General features: G+C 46.1%; 2 protein-coding genes across 13 annotated transcripts in view; one reads left to right on the top strand and one right to left on the bottom strand.

Annotated features, from left to right (window-relative positions):
• Nucleotides 1-438: 438 nt before the first annotated feature.
• LOC108495917 (nucleoside diphosphate kinase-like) lies at nt 439-9,528 on the bottom strand. Of its 5 annotated transcripts, XM_017812141.1 has the most exons (7): nt 9,480-9,519; nt 7,162-7,283; nt 6,834-6,901; nt 3,629-3,761; nt 2,996-3,097; nt 2,186-2,298; nt 439-1,849 (listed from the first exon to the last, which is right to left on the bottom strand). In XM_017812141.1, exons 4-7 carry the CDS (start codon nt 3,755-3,757, stop codon nt 1,732-1,734), a joined length of 462 nt encoding a protein of 153 aa, XP_017667630.1. In that variant the 5' UTR covers nt 3,758-3,761; nt 6,834-6,901; nt 7,162-7,283; nt 9,480-9,519; the 3' UTR covers nt 439-1,731. The 5 variants fall into 5 exon arrangements, with proteins under 5 accessions (XP_017667630.1, XP_017667628.1, XP_017667631.1 ...); XM_017812139.1 differs by lacking the exon at nt 7,162-7,283 and having other exon boundaries at nt 9,480-9,528; XM_017812142.1 differs by lacking the exon at nt 6,834-6,901 and having other exon boundaries at nt 7,162-7,506; nt 9,400-9,523.
• Nucleotides 9,529-9,802: 274 nt separating this feature from the next.
• SPAG9 (sperm associated antigen 9) overlaps nt 9,803-12,474 on the top strand; it is a 61,562-nt gene continuing 58,890 nt past the window's right edge. For all 8 annotated transcript variants that reach the window (XM_017812012.1, XM_017812016.1, XM_017812014.1 and 5 more), the window contains exon 1: nt 9,803-10,108. In XM_017812012.1, the coding sequence (XP_017667501.1) occupies nt 9,803-10,108 (306 nt within the window). The remainder of the gene's footprint in view (nt 10,109-12,474) is intronic.

Genomic DNA, 12,474 nt, shown 5'->3' on the forward strand with positions numbered 1-12,474 from the left:
TAATGAAAAGCCCTTTGCAGTCCTTATGCAGTCTCTTATTGATGGGACACTGACACTGGACCTGCTCCGGCACCTCAGCCATGCAGGAATGTTGCATTTCCCTGAGAGATGCTGTCCTCCGCCTCCTCCCAGTCTCATCACATTAAAAATACTAATCAGCAGCTTTCTGACAACCCCCACATCCCCAGGTAATCCACGTTTCTCCATTTTGTAGTAATCAAATCAAGAAAAAGAAATCTCAAGTAACCTTTCAAGCAAAAATGGAACTGGAGATTACTCATCTCATGCCCAGGTTTGTCACGTACTCCCTTTCCTCCAACATTTAACTGCAGTATTTATCTTCTATAAGAGTGAATAATTTCAGAAGAGGAACTCACAGCCTCACCTACATACTTAGGGAATTTGTTCCATCTCCACATACTCATTGATATAAGACAATATAATTAAAATATCCTTTTATTTCACTTAAGAAACAGCAAATGCTTCATTTTGTACCATCTCTTTTTTAGGAGCTCAATATCTCTATAAAGTATCATAAGCATTCAGTTCAACATACATTGCACAGTTCATTATTTGAGTCTCACTACAGGGAAAAAAATCATGGGGTTCAAACAACTAATTCCATGAAACACTTGCTCTTAGTGAATATAATGTTGCAGGTAAATAAATACATAATATCAATCCCAACTTGTTCCTCATCTAGTACAACTTTTGCTGTTAAAAGTTCTGCAAGAGGCTGCTGTTTCTCTCTAATAGAAGCAGAGGGCTCTACTGAAATACCTTCAGCATTATTATGACTGTACTTCTTTACATCATTAAATTCATACAAAACAGTAATGCTGAAGTCAATTCTGAAACACTTCATCCAAGGACAGTTTGCTTTGTAGTTCCAACTACTGTGGAAAGGACACAAATGAGAACAAACCTAAATTATCAAACCCTAAATTATCAGCTGTTCAGCCAGCAAAGCAAACATCACTTATTGCTCTGTGCAATGCCAGAGGGCTGCTGCTGTGAAGTGGCTGAAGGTAGATCTCCCTCGTCCATCCTCACATTAATCTTCTTTTCACATAAAAGGGCATTTCATAAAGCCTGGCCAGTTAATCTTTCCTTAAAATGCTAAATAAATCCCATGTGGGGGGAAAAAAAAGCAAGTTAAAACAGTGTTAGTTTGGAGGACAGTTGTCATGTTAATCAGAGCTGAGCTCTGTGTACAGGCACAGAGCATTTTGGGGGGAGAAATGGGCTTTTTTTCTGCAGCTGTTTTGGGCGTGGGGCACACTTGATATCAAATTCAGTCCTCAGCATTTGGACATCTTAGCAATATACTCACAAACCACCAGTTGTCCTTTAACGTTGGAACAAAGTTAACTTCTAACACCAAGCCATTTGCACACGGAATTATTGGATATCTTTTGACCAAATTTTTTTTTTTTCTATTTACCAAAATACTCTCTATGGCTATAAAGTGTTCCAGGAAAACATATATTTTTTCATATGCTCTGTGTCTTGATCTCATATCTCTCAACCCCAGAAGCAGCTTTTTAAAAGTACAATTCCATCTATGACTGGGCAGCTTTTAAATCAAAGCAGCAGCAAACACTGGCTCTATTTAACGTTCACAACAGAGCAGTCTCACAGATTCCTGAGGTTTCTACCAGGGCTTTGGAATAGCTAGAGGCTGGCAGCTGCTCACGGGCAGTAGGGATATCAGAAGATGCAGGCTCAGTGTTAGTCATAGATCCACTCATGAGCACAGCTTCGGTAATCAACCAGTTCTTCGGGAGTGAACCATAAATTGATCTCCGTCTCAGCACTTTCCACAGAATCACTTCCATGAATGATGTTCCTAGGAAAACAAAAGGTGGATAAAAGAGTAAGAGAGTCCTCAAACTCGAAACAAAGCAAGGCTCTTGTTTTGAAGTGGTTTCCATTATGGAGAGGAGCTTTAAGCCTCTGTAAAGCAGGAGCAGGCACAGCACAAGCAGTCCCAGCTTTGCTCCTCGTTTTTGTCAAAATGGGGACAACCACGACTCAGTTTCCATCCTTAAAGCACAACATTACTTGAGCCCAGGGAATGGCAGCTCCATGAGTAAGATAGAGAAGGATGGAGCACAGTTCCTCCATATATCATAACACTTGATATTTAGTGTCTTTGAATGATATCAAGAGTTTTAAAACATACCTTCCCACTTGAACACAGAAGTCACCACGGATAGTGCCAGGCTTGGAATCAAATGGATTAGTTTCTCCCAGCATCACCCTTCCAGTCTTAATCACGTTAAGACCTTCCCACACCTTAGAAGGAAAAAAAAATGCATTGAGATTATTAAATCTTAGCAACAGATACTTTCCACAAGGACACAGGGCTGCCCATCATGGCAGAAGTCACCATCTGAATATTTGTTTTAGTGAGATTTATTTTATCCCTAATTTTTCTGTCAGATTCATGAACATCTGCTGATGTTCTCCTCTTCTGCATAATCCCCCTCCTTACCCAGAACGGGGAGAGAACCATTTTAAATCTCAATACTGTAAACATCTTTACTCATGGAAGAGCTAGACCTCACCTATTTTTCAAATACACTATCAAGGAGAAAAAGAGGAAGTCCCTTCTAATGAAATTAGATCGAAAAAAATTTCAAAGTTACTCTAACTTAGGAATATAATAAAAACATTCCACCATCCTTTTCCAGCTTGCTTAATACATGGCATTTTGTATTGAGGGGGCTTTTGTGAAGGTTTACTGTTTTTCAAGGTCCATCTTTGGTTCCCCTTTTATCCCTCTTCCTCAATACATTTACTGGAATGAGAGAAAGATTATGAGAAAAGATTAAAAAAAAAAGTGTTAACAGCACATCTTCTTAATTATAGTATTTGAATCTGGGTTTTAGGTCCTTTTAAAAGTAAACTAGAATTCAATAGGTAACACAATCTCATTGCAGGTAAGACAAGCAGTGTTTTTCTGAGCTGAGCTTCACTGTCAGGAACTCACCATGGCCACAACAGGTCCCGAGTGCATGTACTGCACCAGCCCATCGTAGAAGGGCCGGTCCTTGAGGTCAATGTAGTGTTCTCTCAGAAGGTCTTCAGAGGCCTGTGTTCAAAACCAGCCAGACAAACAAAAAAAGCTCACTGTAAGAACTTAAGAGCATAGTGAAATCACAGAGATTAAGCTCAGAGCACTGGTAATCCGGAAACTTGCACGCACTTCAAAATTCAGAATTTCTAGCATCTTCCTAGGAGCACTTCTGGTCCGTATGAATTTGAACTGTTTGCTTTAACCACAACTGAGCTTAGAAAAGTGTCTGCAACCAGTACAGATGGTTTATGTGACCTGGGATTTGTGGAAGATGTTCAGAGATATTTATTAGGCATGGGATGCACCTGAAATATTCTCTTCAGACTAAGGACATCAGGTTACTAAAATTAGCATGCTTAGCATGCCTAAAGCATTTAGCCAGAGCTGGGAACTGGAACTTTTCCAAAAACACCCAAAATAAAACTTCTCAAAATTTCAGGTTTAAATATTCTGCAGACTACATTTGCTGGTCCAGCATGCTGCTCTATTTGAAGGCTACAGGTGGTATGAAAGAAAGGGGAGACATACCAGTTAAGGAGAGCTTACATGTATTAATTTCATGGCCACCAGTTTGAATCCTTTCTGCTCGAAGCGCTTGATGATCTCCCCGACCAGCCCCCTCTGGACGCCGTCGGGCTTGATGGCGATGAAGGTGCGCTCCTCGATGGAAGCCATCGTCCTGAGGAGGGAGAGAGGGAAGGAAAGCCGTTATCCCAGGATGGGCAATCCCAGCCCTGTATCGCCTGTAACATCGGCTGCATCCGAGGGTCGGTAATCCGCGGTCCGCACCGGTCGCTGCACACAGGTTTTCACAAGCGCTGCGGGAGCGAGTTTAAAGCAGTTTTCCGAGTACAGAAACAATTAGCGAACATTAAAATCACTAAAGCTCTGAACGGAATGGAAGGCAAAGCCCGTCACGGATCCACCTCCCAGCGCCGTGCAGTAAATAAATCCACACGCGCAGAGTTTTCGTCTGGAGACACCAGCGCGGCCGGAGGGCTCCGCGCCCCGCACACCTGTGCAGGTGAGGAGCGCGGGCACCCGCGGGGGGCTGCGGGGAAGCTCTGCGGGGATGGGGGGCCGGGGGCTCTGCCCGGGGGCCGGGGACACCCTCCCGCTGCCCCCCTCCCCGTCTCACCCGCTGGCGGTCCCGGCGGCTCCGGCAGCCCGTGTCACCCGCTGGTGGCTTTGCCACCGCTTTGTCTGCGCGGGGACCGGCCCGGCTTAGCGCTGAGCCCCCCCCGCCCCCGCGGTTGCCATGGGGACAGCGCGGCCTCCCGCCTGCAGAGGACGCTGCTCCCCCCCCTCCATCGCCCCCCACCCGCGTCGGGCCCCCCCCGCACCCACCGAGGGCTTTTGGGGTCTCCTGTTCCCTGCCCGCCCCGGCCGGGTCACACCGACACCCGCCGGGTGTCTCTTTTCCTTAAGCCGGGGAGGTCAGGCTGAGCCCTTCCAGCTTTTCATCCCGTTCTTTGGATCCCGTTTTTTATATAACGAAAGGCATATAATATTACCTTAATAAAAATCTCACTATCATACTGTTCTGCTCTAAGTTTCTGCTTTAAAGAAGGCCATTAATTGTTGTTGTTGTTGTTTTGCTGGTTATAATATATCACTATATTGAATATTATTGTATTTGGTACTATATTAGCTCTCTGAGTCAAAAGACCCTTCATCAGTTTGCCACTGAACTGCTTTCCCTTGAGCGTTTTACTGCCTTTGAGAGAACTGAGGATAAAGCATCTGGACGGAAATCCATGCTTGTCCTGCTTTTATTTCCAAACTGGGATGAACTTCCTGGGCTCCACTCCCTGGCTCTTCTTGAAAGTAAAATTTCACTTCCCTCTGGACAGGACTTTGCTGCTGTTTAACAGGGAGAAGTTGAGCTTTTTGATAGCATGGATTTCCTTATTCAGGATCCCTTTTCTTTGCCACATTCCATCACAAATCCATGTGTTACTTTTAGTTCTGGTGGGAGAATACAGCTCTGAGCCCTAAGCATCTGGTCAAGAAACCTGTTTACTAGGATTCAGGGGTCTTTTTTCCAGATATGATCATACTATGATGGACCCATTTTTCCATAAATGTTGTTAAAAAAAAAATACAGCATTGTACATTTTAGCAAGTTCCCCTGGAGTTATTTTGGACTTAGAACTTCTGAGTATTCTCCTGACAATGTCAATCCACTATATTCCGTTGCTTCAATACACATTTATTTGAGATGTTTTATACTACTAAAACAAACTCTAATGCTGTAATCCTCACCATGGCAAAATAATACTTAAACATAGAAAAAAGGTCTCTAGAAACAGGATATTTGGAAAAATATCAACTTAAAAGCAGCAATAGGACATCTATGTACAGCCTTGTTAAATCTACGTCATTTAATGATTAAAGCTTAGGACTTGCCCTAAGGTGGGCAAGCACTATTTCCAGCTTTACCATAGGTCTGCTCTGTGATCTTCGCCAAGTCTTTTAACCTCATTAAATAAGGGTCATCTTTGTCACTTTTGAGATTAATCCATGATTAACAGAGCAAGTTGTGCATCACATGGTACATGAAACACCACAGAACTTAGGCTTCCCTGTTATTTTTACTGTGTAAATGAGCAGCTTTGTTGCTGGTTCAAAGTTCTACCATGATCACAAAATTGCATTAAAATTTACATGTTTATCTAAAATGTGAAGAAGTAGAGAGTCCAGACAAATAATTTCCTAAAAACAGGCTGATCATGGGAGAGAAGTAAACACCTTCAAAGTCCTCAGTGAGAGAACTAAGTGCAGTTGCTGAGCTCAAACCATTTACACATTACTTAAAACCAGCAGAGATTTTTTTAAAACAGGCCTGGAGCAAAAGATTGACTGTAAATGTCTCCAGACTTCAGTAGAATTTAAACATAATTCCCAGCTTGGGTGGTTTGGTCCCATCTGTACAATGATCTCAGCTCACAGCCTCTGTCTGTACCATTCAGAACATTTGGGGGGTTCTCATTCTGTGCTGTGCTACTCTTGGTCCTTATAATCAGACTCCTCAGTCTGACATGTTTTGTTGCTCTAGGCTTTAGTACTCTTCATTTAGCTGAATGCTGCTACCATTCATCAGTCTTTACCTTGATTTCTGTTGCACTTTAAGATGTAAAGCACCACAGAACGAAGCTTTTATCAAAATTTCTTCCTCTGTGTGAAATCCCAGTTAAGCTTTTCTCACCCCAGACTTATTCAAGGGCTTATTTTCTTCCCTGATAAATTGCAAATCAATGTACTTTCAAATTAACTGTTATTTCTGGGGATAGGTAATGTGATTTTTCTTATTATCCAGAAAACTAATTTCTTTGTCAGTCAGTTCTGTCCCCAAGAATGTGATGGCATTTTACTCTGCTAGTTACCACATACAGCCACCATTTTCAAGCTACAAAAACAGTTCTACCAGGTTTCTTTGTGCTGTTTCATATGCTTGATTCATTTGCTAAATTGACAGGTCATCAAGGTCCCTTAATCTCCTGGAAAGAATCTAGAATATCGTTCCATACCTCCTTCAATTTTTAATTCATCCCGGAGTTTCTGATCTCACGCTGACTGCGAGGTGCACATCATGAAACGTGATCACTGTGGTAAGACTGTCAATAAGATATATTTTTACACCCCTTAAACTCCTAGGTAATTTTTCTGCTCTTTATCTTTTTAAATACTTCACTATCTCACGCTAGAGAACCCCCAGATGACTAGAAAAAAAACCAAATGGCCCCTTTACCTGTACTCGTCAGTCTGACTGCAACTGTAGTGGCAGCAGCAGCCTGTTCAGTGATGCACCTGCTCTGTCTGGGAAAGAAAACCACATCTATACATTTTGCTGATAGAGACAGGATAAAAATAGCATGTCCTCAGAGACCCCCTTTGCTAAGAGCTGTCAGCAGACACCTTGACCCACTTCTGCCGTCTGTCAGAACAATTTGCGCCTTTTGCCAAGCAGGATGTCAGTGACTGTAAACCCTGCACAGACAAAAGGATCTCTGCAAGATTCAAGGGGATTGGTGCTTTTATCCTCACAATAATCTGCAGTTGTTTAGAGCTGTCCTCACCTTGTGCAGAGTTACACACGAACAAGGTGGTGAGGTCCAGGTCAAGAGTTCATGGCAATTAGCTGTGGCCTGCCCGGGTGCAGGGTGGAGTTCCCTCTCCACCTGGGCTGTTTGCAGCCTTCCTGCACGATTTATTCAGGCTCGGGAAAGAAAAAAACACTCCCCCAAAGGCTCTCAGTGCCTCCCACAACACAAAACCCGAGGTAAACGGGAACTATGTATGACCCAAAGGGAGGGAGAAATCTCGACAGACGGCTTCCCCCAGCACTCCTGCAACTGGTGAAGCTTTAATCTCTCCAAACAGCAGGCAAACACGGAGGAGTTGCAGTTTTTCTCAGTGGACAGCTGCTAAAGAGAAATAGGGAAAGAATAATATCTTCATAGGAATCTTTTCCGATAATTTACATGACAGTTTCACTCGAGGAGATGTATGAAAGTACACATTGTCTTTTTGAAATTATTTTTTAGCTAAAATGATGTAAATTTTTGCTCAGAATTAAAAGAAAAAGAGCTTTTCTTTTGTTGTGTTTATAAAGAAATTTGTGTTTTAACAGGCTGCAGCATGTTAAGTTATTAGCTTAGGAGGATGATGTCTAAACAGAACTCAGAAGAAATCAAAAATATGGGGCTGAAGTATTTTCTTCTTTGTCATTCCTGCGCAGACTCACTAGCTGAGTACATAAAAAGACATCACAGCACATGCATTTAAAGCACAGTTCCTGTCTTAAAACCAGCCCAAATGAGAGAAAATACGGTGCAAACCTCTGCTGCTCTCCAGTGGAACTGAATGCAATCACCATCACTTCTCAAGCTTTTGCACTTTTTAAAACACTCATTTCTTTATTCCTGGGCTGCTGCCGGGCCATTGGACTCCTCAGCTCCCTGTGCAGGGAATGAAAAACAATGATTTCCCCACATTTGAATTGTTTGATAGAAATTGTTCCAGAGGAGGTTTAGGTTGGATATTAGGAAATGTTTGTTCGCTGAGTGTGGTCACTGGCACAGGCTGCCCGGGGCAGTGGTGGAGTCACTATCCCAGCAGGGATCTGAAAGGTGCAGATGTGGCACGTGGGGACATGGCTTAGAGGTGGCCTTGGCAGTGCTGGGTTAATGGTTGGAGTTGATGACCTTTGGGACCTTCTCCAACCTAAACAATTCTATGGTGCTATGAAAAATGAGGGACGTGAAGCAACTCTGAAACTTTTCAATCTCAGTACTTTGAAATTTAACCTGAATGTCTAGAACAGCTCACACTGTTCCTCAACAGAACACATGATCCAGAATGAAATTCACTGTTCCAAATCCTAGGAAAATCAATCTCTCTTAGCAAGTGCAAGATGCCTTCTAAGCTCTATTATTGCTAAAAACCCAGGATTTCTGATATTGATTTATCTGGAGACCTTGTTAGAACTAAAAGTCATTTTCGCAGTCAGAGACCAGCCAATACAGCACTCCAAGCACGGTCTGGGAGCTGCAGAGTCCCAAAATCTGGGACCTAAAATCCTATCTCTGTCAGTCATCCCCCGGTGAATCACTTGATCTATTTATGCCTCCGTGGGTGCGATAAACAAATAACACCGCTGCCATGGGAGCCGTCAGACGGCACTGCCTGGCATCTCCCACCCAAACTGGGAACTCTGCCCACGGGCAGGGGTGTTCTCTCCGGTGATCTGGAGCATTCCTGTACCAGGAATATCAGGAATAGCGTGGCCAGCAGGACCAGGGCAGTGATTGTCCCCCCTGTACTCGGCACTAGTGAGACCACACCTCGAGTGCTGCGTTCAGCTTTGGGCCTCTCACTTTCAAAGGACACTGAGGTGCTGGAGCGTGCCCAGAGGACAACATGGCTCATGAAGGCACTAGAAAACATGTCTGATGAGGAGTGGCTGAGGGAGCTGGGGGTGTTTAGTTTTGAGAAGAGGAGGCTCAGGAGGGCCCTCATCCTGCTCCACAACCACCTGGAAGGCTGTAGTGAGGTGGGAGCTGGTCTCTTCTGCCGTGAGAGGACAAGGGGAAACAGCCTTAAGCTGAGACAGGGGAGGTTCAGATCAGATACCAGAAAAAAACAATCTCACTGTTTGCGTGGTCAGACATAGGAACGGGCTGCCCAGGGAAGTGGTGGAGTCACCACGGGAGGCGTTTAATAGGAGCTGAGTGATGAGGTTTGGTGGTTTGGGGGTTACAGTGGCAGTGCTGGGCTGATGGTTGGACTGGATGATCTTAAAGATCTTTTCCAACCTTGATAGTCCTGTGATCCCCCCGACGTGTCCCCGGCAGGACAGGACAGGACAGGACAGGATAGGATAGGACGGCCCAACCTTGCTCGGCTCAGATTTTCCCGTCTCCTAACACCGGCGGCGGGCGGCCACCTCCCCGTGACGTCACCACCCAGCTCCGCCCCCTCGATGACATCACTAACAATACCCCACCCCCGCGTGACGTCACACCCGCACACCCCGCCCCGGCGTGACGTCACGGCGCGGCCCCGCCCGGCGCGGCGGGTGAGGTCAGAGGCGCGCGCCGCTCCCGCCCCGGCTGAGGCTCCGCCGCCGCCGCAGGAGGGGCCGGACCGAGCCCGGAGCCGCCGCCGCCGCCGCCCCGCCGGGCCCCGCCAGGGCCCCGCGCTCCCCCCGCCGCGGCCATGGAGCTGGCGGACGGCGTGGTGTACCAGGAGGACCCCGGCGGGCCCGGCCCCGCCATGATGTCGGAGCGGGTGTCGGGGCTGGCGGGCTCCATCTACCGCGAGTTCGAGCGGCTCATCGGGCGCTACGACGAGGAGGTGGTGGCCGAGCTGATGCCGCTGGTGGTGGCCGTGCTGGAGAACCTGGACTCGGTGTGCGCGCACAGCCAGGAGACCAGCGTGGAGCTGGAGCTGCTGCGGGACGACAACGAGCAGCTGCTCACGCAGTACGAGCGGGAGAAGGCGCTGCGCAAACAGGCCGAGGAGGTGAGCGGGGAGCGCGGGGGCGGCGGCGCTGCCCGGGCTGGGGCCGCCCCGCGCGGGGGGCGAGGGACAACCGGGGCCCGGGAGGGAGAACCGGGCCCGGGGAGCCCCAGCCGGGGCTGGGCGAGGGGCCGGAGCCGCCGGTGACGAGTTGAGATCGCGACGCCGCTCCGGGAGGAGGAGGAGGAGGAGGGAGCGCCCGGTCCGAGCGGCTCGGCCTCCAGCGGAACCCGGGCCCGGCCCTGCCCGCTGTGCCCTCGGTCTCCGCATCGTCTCCTCCCGGAGGGATCCCGAATAACCCCTCTGGAGCTCTCCCGTGGCAGAGCAGACGTGGACCCGTGCTCTCGCTGCGCTGTCGCGGCCCCTCCGGGTGCGCTCCGTGCCGGGAGCTGGATGTAAAGACCAGTGGGTGTAAATACCCTTTAGAGGGTATTTACAAAAAAAAAAAAAAATAGTGGCGATGCACTGCAAAAACTGTGTCTAGGCTGGAGCTCTTCGGAGCCGGTGCATCAAGCCGTAGGCAGCAACAGGTGGTGGTGGACTGTTCAATGACATCGGCTCTGGCTTGAGATAGAGTCGATATTAGATGGTTTTGTTTCAACTTTTCTGCTAAGAATCACTTTGGCATAAATAAACTCACAAAGCGTTATCTCTTTGAGGTTATAAAACAGTACAATAGAAAGCAGCTGTGCAGGATAACTTCCTCCAGCTTCATTGTCTTGCCAAACTCCTGAAGGAAATTGGATTGACAGCATTATCTGTAATAGAACAAGCCATCTTACAAGTCTATTTCCAGAATTCTTGTCCCGTGCTTATCTCTCTTGTTGTGCTTGCCTTCTAAATTTTCAAAAAATCAGGGGAATGTGGGGAGGGTGAAGACAATGTTGACCATGAAAGCTTAATTTGAAAAACATTAACCTTGTACAAACATTCATTTATGTTTTGGTTATAAATGAGTGCAAAATGTGGTCTGCAGATTATTGTTCCAGGTCTCAGTTATGAAGTGCTGTGATATGAATGATGCCCCCCCAGCTCTTGGTCTGAGTGACCATTCATGCTCCTTGTGAAACACGTAGTTGTTTTATGATGCCTTATGGACTTCAGTCAGGGGACTGGTGCCATGAAGACTTAATCACTAGTTTTGACACAAGCTGCATGTACAAGGCTTTTTAAGAAAATATTTTCTATTGAGAGTAATAGGAAGGGACTGATACATACTTTCCGAACTAATTCATAGGAAAATCAATCAGACTTGAAACACAAGCAGCATTTGGCAGATTGAAAAAAGCAGGCCTTGGGCAGTAGAACAAAAACTGTATCAATATGATGAAAGAGAATATGGGGTTAATTATGTTGTTGTGGCTCTTCAGGACCTGTAGTGCTTGTGTTGGTAGTGTGCTTCACTGCCATCTCCATTTCTGTGTGTCACGATGAATTAACTTAAGGGGACAAGCATTATGCAGTCTAAAAACCAGCACTCATGCTGCAAGACAGCTCCCTGATGCTTTCCAAAGTGCAGTTAGACCACAAATCATATTTTCATTGTAAGCACAAAGGTTGCTTTTGTGATGTGCTGAGGTCATTGAGCTGTACCAGGTGTGAAAGTGTCTGTCAGGTACAGCGTGGCATGTTCAGGAGAGGCACGTGTTTTAGTCAGACGTGATTGTTACAGCTATTTTTGTGATGCTGGGGTAGCCTGATGGGTGCAGTATGTTTGAAATATAAGGAGGGAACAGGAATACAACACTGTTTTTCTCAGACAACAAGTTATTGGCTTAGCATGTTTCTTTTTCTTTCATTGTGGAGGTTCCTTGTGTAGAGTGATGGCAAAATGGAGAATTCTGAGCTACTAAGTTCACTATTTCGTATAATCTGATCACAGAATCATAGAATGATTTGGGTTGGAAGGGATCTTAAAGCTCATCTCATTCCAACCCCCTGCCATGGGCAGGGGCACCTTCCACTTGACCAGGTTATGCCAAGCTCTGTCCAACCTGGCCTTGGACACTTCCAGGGCTGGGGTAGCCACAGCTTCCCTGGGCAGCCTCTGTCATCTGCTCTGACTGTCCTGAGGAATTAACATACTTTCTTTTACTCTCTACTTGGTGCTGTAGGAAATTTTATTTGTAGCAGTATCTTAATGAACATTAATAGTTTACATAGATATCTCTTTACCCCATTGTCCTAATTCATCTTCTTTATTTGCTGTGCTTAAAAAGTCTTACTACAGAAACATCTTGAAAGTTGTTGCCTGTAGAGTATTGAAATAATTTTTATTTTTAAAGTCACCTTAATGGAAGTTCTGGGCCTGTTTCTCAGTCCTGTGGGTAACAGTCCCAATCTTTGTAGTTGCTGTGAAGTGCCTCGTC

The sequence above is a fragment of the Lepidothrix coronata genome, unplaced genomic scaffold, assembly GCF_001604755.1.
Source record: "Lepidothrix coronata isolate B3197 unplaced genomic scaffold, Lepidothrix_coronata-1.0 Scaffold34, whole genome shotgun sequence".
Classification (NCBI taxonomy): domain Eukaryota; kingdom Metazoa; phylum Chordata; class Aves; order Passeriformes; family Pipridae; genus Lepidothrix; species Lepidothrix coronata.